Source organism: Megalops cyprinoides, chromosome 20, assembly GCF_013368585.1.
Source record: "Megalops cyprinoides isolate fMegCyp1 chromosome 20, fMegCyp1.pri, whole genome shotgun sequence".
Lineage (NCBI taxonomy): Eukaryota > Metazoa > Chordata > Actinopteri > Elopiformes > Megalopidae > Megalops > Megalops cyprinoides.
This window is the reverse complement of record NC_050602.1, coordinates 17,083,150-17,099,635: the sequence shown is the minus strand read 5'-3', so window position 1 is coordinate 17,099,635 and position 16,486 is coordinate 17,083,150. Positions and strand designations below refer to the sequence as shown.

General features: G+C 42.3%; 2 protein-coding genes across 3 annotated transcripts; one reads left to right on the top strand and one right to left on the bottom strand.

The window, feature by feature from the left end:
• The first annotated feature begins 295 nt into the window (after positions 1 to 295).
• Positions 296 to 6,718, top strand: LOC118795695 (thromboxane A2 receptor-like). 2 transcript variants are annotated; one of them, XM_036554376.1, is made up of 3 exons: positions 296 to 594; positions 1,891 to 2,773; positions 4,339 to 6,718. In XM_036554376.1, the coding sequence occupies exons 2-3, from the start codon at positions 1,976 to 1,978 to the stop codon at positions 4,636 to 4,638; spliced, it is 1,098 nt and encodes a 365-aa protein (XP_036410269.1). In that variant the 5' UTR covers positions 296 to 594; positions 1,891 to 1,975; the 3' UTR covers positions 4,639 to 6,718. The 2 variants fall into 2 exon arrangements, with proteins under 2 accessions (XP_036410269.1, XP_036410268.1); XM_036554375.1 differs by having other exon boundaries at positions 296 to 599.
• A 1,466-nt stretch (positions 6,719 to 8,184) lies between these two features.
• LOC118795387 (PDZ domain-containing protein GIPC3-like) lies at positions 8,185 to 16,039 on the bottom strand. The gene is made up of 6 exons (XM_036553846.1): positions 15,740 to 16,039; positions 13,142 to 13,327; positions 12,489 to 12,669; positions 10,680 to 10,789; positions 9,622 to 9,703; positions 8,185 to 8,544 (listed from the first exon to the last, which is right to left on the bottom strand). The coding sequence occupies exons 1-6, from the start codon at positions 16,037 to 16,039 to the stop codon at positions 8,393 to 8,395; spliced, it is 1,011 nt and encodes a 336-aa protein (XP_036409739.1). The 3' UTR covers positions 8,185 to 8,392.
• Between the last annotated feature and the right edge of the window lie 447 nt (positions 16,040 to 16,486).

Genomic DNA, 16,486 nt, shown 5'->3' with positions numbered 1-16,486 from the left:
GTACTCCCTGCTTCAAAGGCAGTCACTTACTGTAAATGGCTGTGGAGCTCAGCCTTAATGCGTATCCACTCTGTGACTTGTTTGGCCGCCAAATAGTGGAATTTGTTTCTTTTTCTTTTATGTTGAACATGATTCTGTGTATTCTGTATGCAAGAATAAATATCGCTTCTCTCATTTTTTTAAAAAAAATACATGCAGCATCCCAAAGACTCTGTCAAAATGAAACAAAATTTCTGGAAGACATGAAGAAACCCACTGTAGTTTTTTTTTCTATTGGTTGCTGGAAGTGCTCCCAGAGTTCCTGGATGTTGCAATACTGGTGGTCTTCCTGATATCCATCTTATGTTTGAGTTGCAGTGCTTGCCACATCACCAGTCCACTGTCCCATTTCTCACAGAAAACAGTTACGTCCTGATAAAAAAAAAAAGGCAGACAGCTCGGGGCTATCCCTTTTGTCGGCATTACACAGGGTTGCTGTCGGTGCATTGGTAGAGGGACTACTCAAGTGAACAGCTGGTCTGCAGCTATAACTCTGAAGGGAGAGTGGCTGCACTTCATTTACTTTGGAAGACCAACACGGGACTGCTGACAGATGTAAGGTAGCTTTCTCTTTTATGTATTCATTTTGCCACTCACTCCTTCTGTTTTTCTTCTCTCCCTCTGTTTGTATTTGAGTTAAAGAGCTATGCCTCGTTAAACTGTTATCCGTAAGTGCCTGCTTTAGTTAAGCAATTGTGTGATACATAGCAATTACAATGCTTTGGACTATTGAATGAAATATTATGGTGGAAACGGTTATTATCCTAAATATTAATTTAAACCTTAAATCGCCATTACAGTTTCATTTGTCCTAAGTTGTGAACACTGAAGTGTTGAAATGTTACATAGTACATGTACTTTGAAAAAATTATACATGCTATCAAAAAATAATTAACTAATAACGCATTTAACAGGTTCATACAGTAGGGTCATAATCCGTTTCCTCCGTTTTTTTTGCGCTGTGCCTCAAAGTAGTGCACTGAAATAGCCCAGTATTTTCAAGTTGTCTTGAATGTATGTAGAGAACTTCAATATGGCTTACAGCTTGTAATTTCAGTTATTGGTATACGGGATTTGTGGGGATCATAGCTTAGAGCGGGATTTACTATAAAAACACTTTCTCTCCATTTTTCTCCATTTTGTTTAATGCTGTTTATTTGCAACTCAAATTGCTAAGGACTAACACCAGAAAAGGGAATGTTAATTGTTTGGTTGTCCTTCATTTGGTTTCCTGTTTATGCTATAAATTTTACAGCACTTCTAAACTCACCCCAAGAGGCTTGTCCTGTAAAAAGGGTCCTGCGAAAGTGGCTATGACTACATCTTATCAAGCGGCATAAAGTCCGCTGCATTTCTGGATTGAGTCCGAGATGCTGGATTTGGCCTGAGCCTTAAAAACAGACTTACAAACAGACTTTGAAGCATTGCTTTGGAGCCAAAGAAGTCTGCTGACTTTGCCTTACTCTGCTGAGCAACATTGATTGGTGTTCTGGTTCTCTTCTTACTTCCTAAAAGGGGTGGATAGCAGCTCGGCACCAGCTTGGAATGTAATCACTGTCCATATCTAATGTTTTTTACGTCACTGCCTCTGTAACCTTTTGACAGGAAGTCAAGAAACTGACATCCTGGACTTAATTACCGCATGCTTTCATAGTTAGTGCACCTCCCAGTGCTGGCGTGATCATAGCGTTGTTTGAAGTGCGTTTGCCTTACAATCCAAAATTTTAGGAGGCGTCAACGTCTCAGTTTTTGATCTGTATGCAATGCAGGAAAAATTCAGGAGAAATTTTTGTTACAAAAAAGTAAATATATTTATTTGAATATAAATGTAACACACTCTCTCTTTTTTAGGGTGACACACATGGGGAACTGCATACGATTGAATGGAACACAGTCTTATTTCTCTGGAAGTTGTTAAAATCTACTAACTGCCAGTATGGATAGGTCAGCCTCGTCAGACAATGAGACGACTCCTATATGCTTCTCCATAAACAGCCCACCTTTCAAATACAACCACACCATTGCCTCCGCCTACTTCTCTGCTATCTTCAGTGGGCTAGGCCTCAGCTCTAACCTGTTTGCCTTCATAGTTTTGATCAAGGCCTACCAGCGGGCCCAGAGTCGCTCACGCTGCTCCTTTCTCATCTTCCTCTCTGGCCTGGTGGTGACTGACTTCATGGGGCTGCTGGTCACGGGTTCGATCGTGGTCTCCTTCCACGCCACGCGCTTCAACTGGCGTGAGCTGGACCCGCACTGCCACTTCTGCAACTTCATGGGCATGTCCATGGTCTTCTATGGGCTGTGCCCCCTGCTGCTGGGAGCTTCCATGGCAGTTGAACGTTTCATGGGCATCAACCAACCCTTCTCCCGCTCCACCAACATGTCCAAGAGCCGGGCCCTGTTGACCGTAGTGATGGTATGGGTTTTTGCTGGCTGCATCAGCTTGCTGCCTCTAGGAGGGCTGGGCAGCTACCACATGCAGGTTCCTGGGTCCTGGTGCTTCATCAACATCAGTTCCAAGCCCCTTGACCTGATCTTCTGCCTGGTCTTCTCCTTGGTGGGTCTGCTTTCGCTGGCCGCATCCTTCCTGCTGAACACAGTGAGTGTGGTGACACTGCTGAGGGTGTGCTGTGGCCAGGAGGCCATGCAGCGCCGCAGGAACCATGAAGCTGAGATGATGGGACAGCTCATCGGGATCATGATCATTGCCTCCATCTGCTGGTGCCCCCTGCTGGTGAGTGCACAATCTACATGTTTAAGGCATTTACTGTTTCACACAATGGTTTATTTAAGGATGCAGCTTAAAGTGAATTATCTGAGAAAAGTTACCAATCAACCGTTCAATCAACCAACCGTTCTTTGGAATTTTTCACACATTAAAATGTGATTCATTTTTGATTGGTACGAGCGTGAATTAATTTCTTTGGATTGCTGTCAATGTTTTATGATTTGTCTATTGGGACAATATAGCTGAAACCATGCAGTTATAATAAGATTATTTTAAGAGTATAACTTGCAGCTCAGCATACTACAAAGCAATTTCACATTTAAAGCAATGCATTCACAGATAGGAATGTCACATGGGTACGAAATGGTAAAATGTATTCGACTCAAATCATACACATTCACATTTCAGTGAATCCAGCAAATTGACAGCACTTTCATTTAGAGCCTATGGAGCCTGTCATGCTGCTTGGGACTGAGCATGTATGCCTGTTTTTGAGCTGTTATGCGATGAAGGCATGCCAGTTTTCAGAACACAATATGAAGACACAGAGCGAGCTGTCATGACTCAGACTCACAGCTGGAGTATTCATCTCCCACTGCCAGTGTTTACAGGGCAGTGTTTACAGAGGTGCTACGTGTGCTAAGATCTCAGCCCTCCAGCACGTAACCCCACACGGTGACGCTGTCACCTAACGACACAGAAACCTGTTGTGACTCCGACATAACAGGCTTCCAGCTGTCACACATATAACACTTGTATTTTTTTGAAGGTTACCCTCTTAGCTGTAGTGTTTGTGCACTGTTGATTTAGTTTGCTTGCTGGAGGCAAGCTTTGGAAATTTGAAGTCAAAGAGACAAAAAGACGCCAGCGTAACTTCAGATCTTCTCATATAGCATTGTCAAAGTTAGAAACGTATTTGATTTGATTTTTCAGTGGGCTGGATGTTGCAAACTCCTTTTATTAGAGCAACAGGATAATTCTAATATCGTTTCAAAATTTGATTTCTTGGATCACATCATGCATTGGTCCATCCATTGTGAATGGAGAATTTTGCCTTGCCACCACTGACATCATGGGATGAAGTCATTATAACTATATCTGTTTATCATTCCAGATGCAAACTTGCCTAACCGTACAAACAAATTGCAGTCATTTTGACGCAGTATTGTGTTTGTGAGTAGGATTTGTATACATGATTTGTCATTGTGTTATGACCTCATGGAAAGACAGGAGGAGGCAGCTGGACTTTCCATAGGGAGATGTTCTGGAAAAAAATGTGTTCGTTCCTGGGGAATAGCCATTCATGTCGATGACTGTGGGAGAAAGACCGCATTGCAGTCAAGACTACAACTGCCACAGGGGACTTGCTCTAACCTAAAATGATGGTCCCTGAGTGTATTGTCATTGCGTGTGTGTGTGTGTGTGTGTGTGCGCGCACGCGCGGTGTTCATCCATTTGTGCATGTGCGTGCGCGTGTGTGCGTGTGTGTGCACGTGTGTGCGTGTGTGCGTGTGCGTGTGTGCACACACGTACACAGATAGCTGATTTAACTTTCCTGGGCCTCTCTGCAGGTGTTCATTGCACAGACTGTGCTAACAGGGAGTCGTCTCCAGGTCAAATACCTGCTGCTGTGGCTCCGCTTTGCCACCTGCAACCAGATCCTGGACCCCTGGGTCTACATCCTGTTCCGCCGAGCTGTCTTGAGGCGCATCGCCCCGTCGAGGGAGTGGTCCCGCGGCTCCACCATAAGCCTGTACCCAGCCTTCACTGCCTCCCTGAGGAGACTGACACGCCCGTCACTGGGAGGGGAGCCCGTACATAGAGGAGAGGCTCCATGCGATGAGGGCACGCCCATTCCTCCAGCGTCCTGACTTGTCCCATCATACCCAACCCTTCATCTTTAACTTTTACAGTTCCCATCATGTTCCCATCATTTTATTTTGGAGTTATCAAACTCAGCTTGCTGGGAATCTGTGATGACACTGACCCTGATCTGCACTGACCCTGAACTGTCCTGCTGACCCTGCTGGCCTGGGTAGAAATGAGACAGATGAACTGCCGTTCCACAGGAGCTTTGCAGCACTGTGCAGTTGCCACAGAGCTGCTCTCTGTGGTCCATGGACTGATGTTCGTCTGAATGGCGGAGCCACTAGTGCAATGCACATGAGCCAAGCATGGGCCTTCCAGGATTGCCACGATTTTTTTCTGGTACAATGGATACAATCAACTTTTGTTTTTCAGCATGCGTTTTTAGTAAGTGTCTGTATTTATTCTCAGAAAGGCATCACTCAGCCGATTTTCACCATATGCTAAAGTGATCGATCTTAATGAAAAGCTTTAATGAATACTGTATGTTTACTGTGTTGAAGAAAGGAACTTAAGTGTGGTGATTTCTTGCCATCACTTTACAGTATAGACTCTTGATTATTTTTTGTTCTTAATCATACAGAACCTGATCTGCTCACAGAGAAGTTCAAATTTCTCCCCAAGTCATCATTTCAGTTGACAATTAACAGGTCAATTACATCTGTTCTGTTGTTATGCACTTATATGACTAGTTATATTGGCTTACAGAAATGATTGTTACGTATATCTCACAAGTATCATTCCTATTCAAGGTACACATTTTAAAAGAAATTAGATCCATGTTTATATGACCTGTAATTTACATACCTCTTTAACTTTTTCTTGGAGAAGTTACTGTACATTTTCACGCTAATAATGCTGACCACATTGGGGGTGTGGTAAAATGTTACAACTGTAAGCATACATGTCTGCTCTCCCAGACATTTCTCCTCCAGTAATTTCCTTTCCCAGTACCTCACATCTTGCCCTTCACTCTATCTCCCACCACCTCTCCCTAGAGAATAGCTAGAGAGAGTATTTCACATATTTCTCTACCAGGAAATACTTCCCTCCATCTTGTCCATGTTTAATGCCTTGGATTGTGGATGACAGGGAAAGGCACAGGTTGGCTAGGCGTTAAAAAAACTAAATCTCCCAAGTGGGTAAGACTGATAGCTCTATCAGTATATTTTAAGATAGTAAGGGATTCATTTATATTCCTCTTTAGCCATAAAGATTTTGACAAGGCCCGTAAATATGATTTCATTTTAGCAATAAATAAAAAGAGACTACATGCATTTATGAATGCATTCATTTCATGGGTAGAATATGTTATGCGCTAATCTCGTTATGTATCTGAGGCACGTCATTAATGTCCTTATTATAACTAAAATAATTGTTCTAATTGGTAACAGTCTTAGTAAATGTATCCTTTTTTGAAGGGGGGCATTAAAATCTATTCCCCAGCTTGGAGCAGAATGTCATCATAAAATAGTTTTACAGTGAGCACGCTCCTTCAGAAGAATATTCTCACGCCGATCATGACTGTATACAGACCAGATAGTTTAAACAGTCATCTCCCTCGTGAATTCTCCCTCAGATCCCCATAGATATTTCTCAGCCTAAAAATAAAGTGTTGCATGCGTAAATGTGTGCAGTTTTAGATATTTGAAAATAAAATGTCATTCGTGTCTCTTGTTTTATTGCATAGATGTGATGCGATCTGAACACACCAAAAACACTCTGTTGAAACTGAGGCTTGACCAATAGTCTTTCATGCCTTTTTTAACAATTTGTAAGAATGCAATGTGATAGGTGTCTTACAAACTCAGGTTTTCATACAGTATCATGCAGTTCAGCACACAGTGTAAAAACTAACAACCTATTAATACAATACTTGGCCACCTACTGTACAGTCCAGCCCTTGCAATAATTTGATTGACATTCTGTGTTGTGATTACACAGAAAAATAAACACACGATATATTCCTGCACACACAAATTTTACACACCAATAACAGCAATATTTACATCTGCATGCATACACAGGCAAAAAAACAGACTCATGATGAGTAAATGTATATACAAAAACCCGCTATATGATTAACACCGCAAGATTAAGAACTATACTCAGTCTAGCTACAATGTGTGTTTGTACTTAATTGTAACAAATCTAAACGTTTCATATCTGTTTTGTACAAATTTGCTGTTTATTTCAACATTCATAGAACTTAATACTTTTTTGTTGAACACTGGAAAAAGAACAGATCTTAAATTAAGAAGATCTTAAATTCATTCCTAAAAGTTTAGACCAAAGCACTGAACACAGCTTATATTACTTACTTAGATCAATACAGTGCAGACCTAAATCACATTCTTTGTAAAAATGAGAAGTCTGTTTAATGAACTATGAAGCAAAGACCTTCATTTCATCTGGCTGCGGGGAAGAATGACCAACAGTAGGAATCCATAGCTGTTTGCTTTGATGGTGAAGTTTGCCAGAAATTCTCATAACTCACGTAAGGATGGCTTTGATTCGGCACTCCCTTGCAAAGAACATATGCAAGGATTTTGCTGGTGATGTATTACTCTGCCCTTCGTTCTTTATTGTGGGAATCCTGTTCACAGACTTTTCCCATTAAATATTGAAATGGCTGCGTATTTTTTCTATGCCCAGATGTTTTTCCTTGTGATTACTCCAAATCATGCAGGCTCCAAAGTACCGGCTAATTTTTTTTTTCTGAAGAACAGAAGCCCACAGAGGTTACTAAAGCAATGGTATGCATAGGCCAGTGTGTGGTGCTTGGGTGATAGGTCTGGAATTTCAGGACTTTAGGACCACTGGTTTAAATCCCAAATGGGGTACTAATGTTTTACTTCACCTCATTTGATCTAGTAAATCTCCTAGTAGCGTCTATAGTAAATGGCTCCTCTGCTTCCCAGGGTTGTGAATCTCTCTCACCGCTAAGTGAACTCAGATGTGGGTGGCTTAAGATGCGTGCAGGCGGAGTTTGCCCAAAATGATGGTGTTTAGCCTGGAATGAGGGAGCGTCTCCAGATGGAGAGGTGTGGTTTTCCAGAGCAGTTTACATTCATTTACTGTTGCAACATGAGGGAGCAAAGGTGACATCAGTGACTCATTAGTGATTCATCTGGACTCCGTGCTAGAAGACCTCTGTAACATATACCTTTAAATGGTGACCTCTGATGACTATGATGCATGTTATTGTAAAAGTCTGGCTAGGCCTACATTGTCTTGGGCGTGTTTAATGGTTTCAGTGCAATGCATTGTGTTGTTCTTCAGCACCCCATCTCCTCTGTGGTTTAGTCCCTGCTTCTCCTTTGACCACATATGTTATCCCTATTCTTCCCTGCTGTATGCAGTCTGGTGTCGTGATTAGTGAAGTTGAGCAAAGGTTGGTGCGATTGCTTTGCTCATTTCATTTACATGAACTCAAAGTGTCTGCCTTTCTGTCCGTGGGTGTGTGTTCAGAGATTATTGTGTCCCACAGCTCATCAGAAAGCGACGGACACAATTAGCCTCATTAAGAAAGTGACCTGGATGCATCATGAATCCTCTGTTGTCCTAAACTGTGTTGTTTGTCACTTGTGCACTACCTGGGTATGCATTCTGTGTTATAAAAGAATTATTCCATGCAATCATTTTTGTGACGGTGAGTTAACACTGGGAGTGGACATTGGGAATTGACATTAGGAGACCTGTCCTCTCAATCGTTTTAACACTGGTCACAAAGGAACAGCCAGGGGCATAGCGCCACCTCTATCCTTGTTCGCTCTTCACTCCCCCGATGGCGCCCCACACTTCGAACAAGAACACATCCGGGAAACCGAAGTCCCCTATCACAGAGTCCAGAGCCTTGGCGAAATCGTCCGGGTTCTGCTTGCCTTTGCCTGCCTCCACAATGGTGCATGCTGCAAGAGAGATTTGCCGTCCTGTGAGTGTCAGTGGCAGCCAACCAGCCATTGCACCTTATACCTTCAGCTGTAATTAAAGTTCAAAGACGTACCTTAAAGGGCTGTTCCATAAAAATATCTGTACTTTAACCATACCGTATATTGTCATTTAACACATATTTTGTCACTGGAACTAAATATGTATTTTTATGTTTTCTGGAAAAATCTCAGGGAATGTTTGAGCATGAGGCTTGGGTTCATGTATGTTTCCCAAACCAAAGTTCACCTATGAAAAATTAATTTTGGATAGCTGTGATTGTTGCATTGTGTCTCCACGCCAGAATCAAATCAATCTTGTTATAATAAGGCGGGTCCTTAGAGGAATGAAATTGTGTGCCGGCATGGAAAACTTGTTAGCTGGACTCACCAGACAGATACCAAGTCAGTGGCTCTCACCAGGCAGGTTTTTAAATGGTTGACCAACCAAATTCTTTTCCTGGGTGTTCCTTTCTTATGGAATCACTCAAGGTGCCTAATGTCAGCCATCTGCACTTTATAGTGTATCATTGCTTGTGGCTGCACTAATCTGGAGCTATAGGTGCTTCATGTGCGATTATAGGATATGCTGTCTAACTTCGTCTGGTCATTCAAAGGTCATCATGACTGAACATCTCAGGCTGCTCTGCAAATGAAAACAGTTATGAAATTCATTTGAATATGTGACTGTGACTATGTTTTTTTGTTACTCCCAAAGAGTGGCTTTTTTGTGGAGAGAAGCCACTGTTCTTAAATAGACTTGCTCTGCAGAGAGAGAGAAAAGATGGAGATTTAAATCCACAGCTAAACAGGGATTACTGGAAGAGCTGGGGCTAACATTCCTCGCTGTAATAGGTATAATTCTGTCCACATTTTGTTCAGACACTGAGTCACTGCACCACCAGTTCTCTGTCTAGTATTCGCATGTTTTTTGGGGGTGAATTCGCTGTGGGTGGAGTCTCACAGCGTTCCCTTGTAAGGAAAAGATCTCTAACGGTTTATGGAAAAACAGAGATAATTTGTTTCTGTGCCAAAGAAAAGTGGCAAAATCTGCCTCACCCAGCTCCAGGTCCCGGATGCCCATGTAACTCTCCAGCAGGTCATCCACTTTCTTTGTGGCACTCTCCTCGAGCTCGTTGGGCTGAGAGGGAAAACAGTGTCATGACTCAACCCACTGGTGTTTAACTTCAATAATTATGGCTTAGATGTTAATTGGAGATCATTTAAAGCCAATAAATCAGAGATTAGTTATATTCTTAAAGCATGTAAGATGGCCTTTTGCTGAATGTGCAGTAAGGGGATGGTTTTTTGTGCGTGTATGTGTATATTTTTCGGACTTTCATTAAAAACCTGTTTAAATGATATTCTAAGAATGATATATTATCATACTGCATGTAACTGAAAGATGTCCCATTAATACATGGTTCTTTCTCAGATCATATACTGATCATATCTCATTGATTCTATGGCTAAGGCATATTTGGTATTTCTTTGTTATGTGTAGTATGACTTAAATTGTTTGAAATTGGATCTGAACTCATCTGTAACTTTTCCTTTGTTAAGGTTGTCTCATGAAATCATTGTACAATAATTAATTATGGGTTGATTAATTGCTTAGTCATGTTCCTGTGAGCTCCATCCCTTGCTTCCCTGCGCATACTATTGTGATGTAGACAGTTGTGATTGGTTAAGTCAGTCAATGAAGACAGCTGGTGATCACCTGAGGCGGACGAAAACACAAGCCCTGTTGCTTACGTGAGCAGGATGGCCCCAGTGTAAGGTGCATGTGTTGCACTTTGTACTGTACTCTGTCTCACTTGTAAGTCACTTTGGATAAAAGCATCTGCCAAATGAATAAATGTAAATGTAATGCATGTATGCATACATCAAATTACATTTATTTAGCAGACGCTCTTATCCAGACCAACTTCCAGCACAAAAGAACAGAAGTGTATCCATTCTTGCTGAATGAGCAACAGCATCAGGCCAGGCTAACCACACTCCTAGACCAATGAGTGTGAGCATGACGTTGTTCAAGCCATACATGTGCACAACCCTTGTGTGTCTGTGTGTGTTTCTGTATGTGAGTGTGTGCATGTGCCTGTGCGCAAACTCACCGCTTCTTGTACAGAGACGGTCCCCTTGGACCTCAGCCGGAGCGTCTCCCTCCCACTTGTCACCTTCCCCTCGCCGGACTTGGGCGCCCTCATCCTCTGGCCAATCATGTCTGCCAGATAATGGCAAAGAGAAACAGCAGTGAGCACTGACTCCCCCCCCCCACAATGCCATGAGCCCTCAACTCTGAGCTTGGCTCTGCTGTGCTGCAGTCACTTAGCATGTCTACAGGCGCTTAGCATCGATCAGCGTGCCATGACCCTCCAGAACTTTTGTCTCATAATAGAAAGAGCCGTGTGAAGAATGTAGAATACATGGAAATGTGATCCCCCTCCGGGTTTTAGGGAGCAGTTGTTGAGTAAGTATCAGTGGCCCTGCAGCAGGACTTAATAGCCACATATGTGCCATGCAGGGGACCAGAAAGCGTATGCAGGGGGGGCCTGGGGATTTTGTGTCCTGCAGGACACCATGTGTACTCTGTTGCAATGCTAGCTTCATCTGGGTGTAGGAAGTTTGTTGAAAGAAGGAAACAGATTGCAAGGAGATGGCCTAAGGTCCCATTGTGTTATGTTCTCTCTATCTGAACAGATCAGTGATTGCAGCACCGATGTGTGAAACGGCTGCAGGCTGAGTAAGAATGTGAGGCCCTATTTTCGCTGAAATCCTCATTGCGAGGGACGTTGCCTTTTCTTAGAAGGATCACTACAGCCATTGCATGCAAAAACTCCATCACATTCCATCTAGCGAAGTAGCAGATGATTTTTTTTTTTTTCATCTCTCAGGAGTTAAGTAAGGAGAGTAACTTCACTTAAAACTGAAATGTGGTTGTTCTGTCTTGAGGTTTATTTTTATTTGAGGCAGGCTGACAATGTTCATGAGAATTAGTGAGAACCGGTGAGAGACAGCAGTGTGATTACACCCACATCGCCAGCTGTTTACTACTCTCAGAGTGTTTAGCTTCTCCACTTATTTGATAGGAGCGTTAATTGATTGCAAATAGATTATTTGATTCTCTTACATTTGAAGGAATATGGAAGAGAGGATGGAATATGCAGTACACTGTGTAACTCTTTCTGTTCCAGAGCCCTGGCAAACTCGACGGCAAACTGCTGCACATGAACATTAAATATGTAATTACAGTTTTGAATAAAGATGCTCTGATCACTCATTCTCTTGAAAAATGCTGGATGAGCAAAAGGAGCAAACTTCCTGTCTCCACATCTGTTGATATTACAGGGAGTTGAATTATCAGATTTCATATTTTCCTTCCTTTTCATGTACTTCATTACATGCAGCAATTTTCTTTTTTTTCCTCCTATTGCATTGCTAGGCTGCAAATAGCCACAGCGTGGCACTGTTTCTGTAAAAGTTGATATCTCTATGCACAGGTAATGCACTCTTGCACTCTTCAGACAGAGCTGATCTGTACCTGTTTGAGGTCTCTAGATCTCTCTCAGCTTATAACCATCTTGTACATTGGAGGTGTTTTTCACAGCATCACTGCTCAGGCAGATTACAGTTCCTCTTGCCATAGTTAATTTAAACCAATGAGCAAAAGATTTTCAATGAAATATGTGTACATACATATAATGCAGAATTTATTATGTATATAATCTTCTGAAAGTTAAAGAGTAAAATGAAAGAAGGGAAAATAAACACTGCACTTCCTTCAAGTGCTGTATTTAAGCAACAGTATGTAATGAATGTAATAAGTGTCTGAAATCCAGACATGGTGACTGTTATATATTCTACAGGTTAGTAGGACCTACAGAGGCCTCAGAGAAGTTTGTTGTATTTGGGTGCCTGCTCACCAAAGGCCTTCTTGGGCTCCACCAACCGAAGTGTGAAGGCATCTCCTCTAGGCAGCTCCTTTAGCATCTTGGCCACCTCGTAATGCCGGCAGCCCACAATACTCTGGTCGTTGATGGCCTCTATGTGGTCGCCCACGTTCACTGTGTCCATCCTGTAAATGGTGCTGCCCTCCTTTATCCTCTGTTTACATGGTAACATTGGTACAGGCAGTCAGGTGAACAACCAGCCAGTCAGACCCCATTAAATGTGAGCATTCATAATACTACTGTATTGTAGTACCGTGTTGTATTTTTTAATCGATAATATTCATAGATGTCATCCATATAAATAATAGTAATAATAATAAAAAAAATAATGTTATAATAAATATCTGTTTTATTTGTCTTTATGAATTAACATGCACATCTAGTATCTGAAATGCTACCTCAAAATAAAATAAAACTGAAGTTTTCTAGGAGGTGTCAAACAGCAGAAAAAAATTATGGAGATGTTACTGCCAGTGACGTTCTAAGCACAAAGCTGATGTCCCTCTATGAGATTCATTTACAATTGCTTGGTATGTCAAAGCAGCCACTTTCTCTGACTTTGAGTTTCTCTTAGAACCAGTCTAGGTGCCTCTTAAAGGTGTCTCTACCTTGATGGAAGCCACTACCTTGATGAAAGCGTATCCCGCTCCATTGTCTGTGATGGTCAGGCCCAGTGCATCCTCAGTCTTTGTGACCTCCACCTCTTTAGTTTCTCCCCTCACGTGGGCGAATATGAAGTCTTCCAGACCAATCTGCCCACCTAGCAGCTTCTGCATGTCCACCTTGTGTGAGTTCAGAGTACAGAACAGGATCTACCAGGTGGGGAGAAACACACAGGCTAGTGGTGTTTTGGCTACGGCAATCCCTTTTTGCGAGTGATGATTTGAATATTTTTCACACACCACCTTCCTTAAACAAATATATCACTCAGATACATGATAACTTAATCTAAAGAGATTATTCAATGAATGACCTGTAGTTAAATTTATCTTGGAAGGCTGAAGGAAGGTGCAGAATTTTTATGCTGTTTCTTGTACTAAAACATGATGACAGCTGCCTGCATCTGCACTCTGAAAATGTGTTTTTAATTTTGAACTTTGAGTTTGAATTAAATTGGATTTCCTTTCTGAGAACACGCTAGCCAGCAAAATGGTGTCCTTTTCTTTTCTTGAGCACTGAATGCTATGACAAAGCATGGTGACCGCTATTCAGGCCAATGGAAAATGTGTTGTATAATCAATTGTTCTCTCCTATGCTCTGCCGTAGCCATGCCTACTGTGATGTCATGTAATGAAGAAAGGTGGGTGATTTAAAGATCATTTAATGAAGTCGCACAGTTTGGTTGTGAACTTGAATCGCTTAGTTGCCTGTTTAAATTGAGACTGCCAAAAGAAATGTCCAGCATTTGTCAGTAACTGAGCTGGAACTGCAGAGTGATGTTTGCACAATGTCACCACACACAGCCAGGAATAGAAACTGCAACGGCTCACTTTGGTGGGCTTGTGTGTGTGTGTGTGTGTGTGTGTGTGTGTGTGTGTGTTTGGGGGGGGGTCAGGGCTACACAATGAGGATAGTGCAGTATTTCACTTCTTGTGTGCCTGCACTGGGCTCTTACTGAAAAAACACAGCAGGATGAGATGAAAAGACATATTGCCATAGCTCACTAAGAGGAATTCCTAACTTTCTCCCCTTGTCAGTTAAACTCCAAATGTAAACAGCCAAGATACACGCACACTCAAGAATTTCTTAGCATAAGGTGTTGAGGTAAAAGTTCTATATATACAAAGTGAAGGCCAAGTGTCATATATTTACTCTTGCTCAGCACTAATATGATTTACTGAACCATATGTCAGATTAACATTTTTGTGGGTCTTTACCACCACTTCAACACACATACAGCAACACACAGTACACACCAAAAGGACACATATGCAAGACAAGACAAATACAGGCTGTATGCACTGCTCACTTAAAACATACTCAAGCAAGACACAGCTGTTTCAAGGACTGTGGCTGAGAGCTGACAGCTTGGAAATTCCTCTGAACACAACTGAGATAACAGCCCCCAGAAAAGTCCATTTCAAAAAGATAACAGCTGGTTTCTGCAGGTCACTGTGACAACCTCACATGCTAATTATGGTAAGTGGCTGTGAGACCTTTCACCTCTGTTTTGTGATAAAGCCCTTATTCACACTTCTGTCCCAAAGAAAGATCACAAGAATTGGGTGACTCAAGAAATATCTACAAACATGGAAAAAGTATGGTAAATGAAATTACTAAGCATGTCAAGACAGTCATCCTACCTGGAAACATTTCAGAATTGATTCATTAAACATATACTCTGAGTGCATTGTTAGTTATCCAGAAAATAAACATATGCTATTGTAGATTTCCATTGGGCGAACCACTTATTTTCATAAATAAATGTATAACCTGGTGTGATGCTTAATGAAAAATAAAATCAATTTTGAAAGCATTTCAAGTAGACAGCAACAAAGCTTAAAATCCGTACTGTAAAATGTTTCAGGAAATTTACTGTTAATTTACTGTCCCTAAATGATCATGTACAAGTTAGAAACCAGAAATTCTACGTATGTGATGTAAACAATTTACCCCCAAAAGAACCTCCTGATTCACCGCATGGGTTAAGAATTCTGGAATGTTCCCTACAGAAACAAAAGAGAGGACAAGACTGCAATACTGGTCATGGCCAGCTTGCTGCATTCTCTGATAAATTAATCTAATACAACCATATTTGTATAAAAGTACAGAGTCCTCTGCATTGGCAAAATTGCAATATTCTGTGATAAAGCACTGCAAAGACACATTAAATATGTCGGTAAAAATAGCTCACAGATAAAGAGGTATTACAAAAAACGATGAAAACAAATTAACAATAATGAACAGAATGCTGCAAGTGAAAGCGAAATAATAAGGAAATGGTAAATGAACAAGGAATTAAACAAAGGTCATTTGAATCATCTGCCTTGTGGCCATCGCTGTTGCGATTACTTCATGACACTAACTCTTTTCCTCTTCTTACAAAATGACGATATTGTTTCACAACTTTACACAATCACAGAAAGTTGATGCAATGATTACACAGCACATTTTCTGTGCCAGCAGCTAGCTTTTCTGTGTGTTTCTGACATGCTGAAACAGAACTCCCCCCCCCCCCCCCCCATAAAACCTAGCAAACCTAGCAGACCTAGCAGAGGGCCTACCTCAGATGCTGAGATGTTGAACACCTCTGCGATCTTGGCGTACAGCTCCCGGACGTTGGTGAAGCCCTGGATGCAGCCCGTGGGGCTGCCGTGGGCCAGCTGGGTGTGGAACACGAGCTTGGGTCTGGGGCAGGGTGGCGGTCTGGCGGGTGGCGGGGGAGAGGAGGGGAGTGGGGGTGCCGAGGGCTGCACCCCTTGGGCCGCCGCCTCCCCTGCACCCTCCGTACCCTGCGGGCTTGTGGGCTCCCCGTTCTGCATCTGCCCCAGCTCTCTCCTCTTCTTCTTGGACCCCTGCTGCATGCTGCTGGCTGAGACCAAAAGAGAGTCTCTCTGTGCCAGAGTCTGCCGGCTAAATTAATGATGAGCGTGACCAGGTAACGGGATACAGGACATCAAAAGCTCCTGGACAGCGGGATCTTATTCGTGACATAAGAGACGAGGCAGGGCCCCAGGGCAGGCAAAACATGCGTCATTCTATTCTCCTACCCCTCACCCCAGAGATGACCACAGTGCTCTCCTGTCACCTATGCTAAACATTTTATCACCTCTGTTTTTCTGCGAAAAGCCTCCCTGTGTTGACTGTGGAGCTCTCAATAGTGGAAATTCATAGCAAACCCAGCTGACAAGTCAGCCACAACTTCCCGCTTCCCCATCACAATGGAACAGCACTTTTTGACAGAAGATTAGATATCTCTATAACTGATGAAAACTGTGTATGACTGACCTAGCAAAGCTGTAATGGTAGTT

Excerpts from the sequence above, each read along its gene's own strand:
- LOC118795695 (XM_036554376.1), top strand. The coding sequence starts at position 1,976 with ATGGATAGGTCAGCCTCGTCAGACAATGAGACGACTCCTATATGCTTC. Across the intron at positions 2,774-4,338 it reads TCTGCTGGTGCCCCCTGCTG|GTGTTCATTGCACAGACTGT; the intron begins GTGAGTGCACAA and ends GCCTCTCTGCAG.
- LOC118795387 (XM_036553846.1), bottom strand. The coding sequence starts at position 16,039 with ATGCAGCAGGGGTCCAAGAAGAAGAGGAGAGAGCTGGGGCAGATGCAG. Across the intron at positions 13,328-15,739 it reads TCAACATCTCAGCATCTGAG|ATCCTGTTCTGTACTCTGAA; the intron begins GTAGGCCCTCTG and ends CCCACCTGGTAG. Across the intron at positions 12,670-13,141 it reads CGGGATACGCTTTCATCAAG|AGGATAAAGGAGGGCAGCAC; the intron begins GTAGTGGCTTCC and ends CCATGTAAACAG.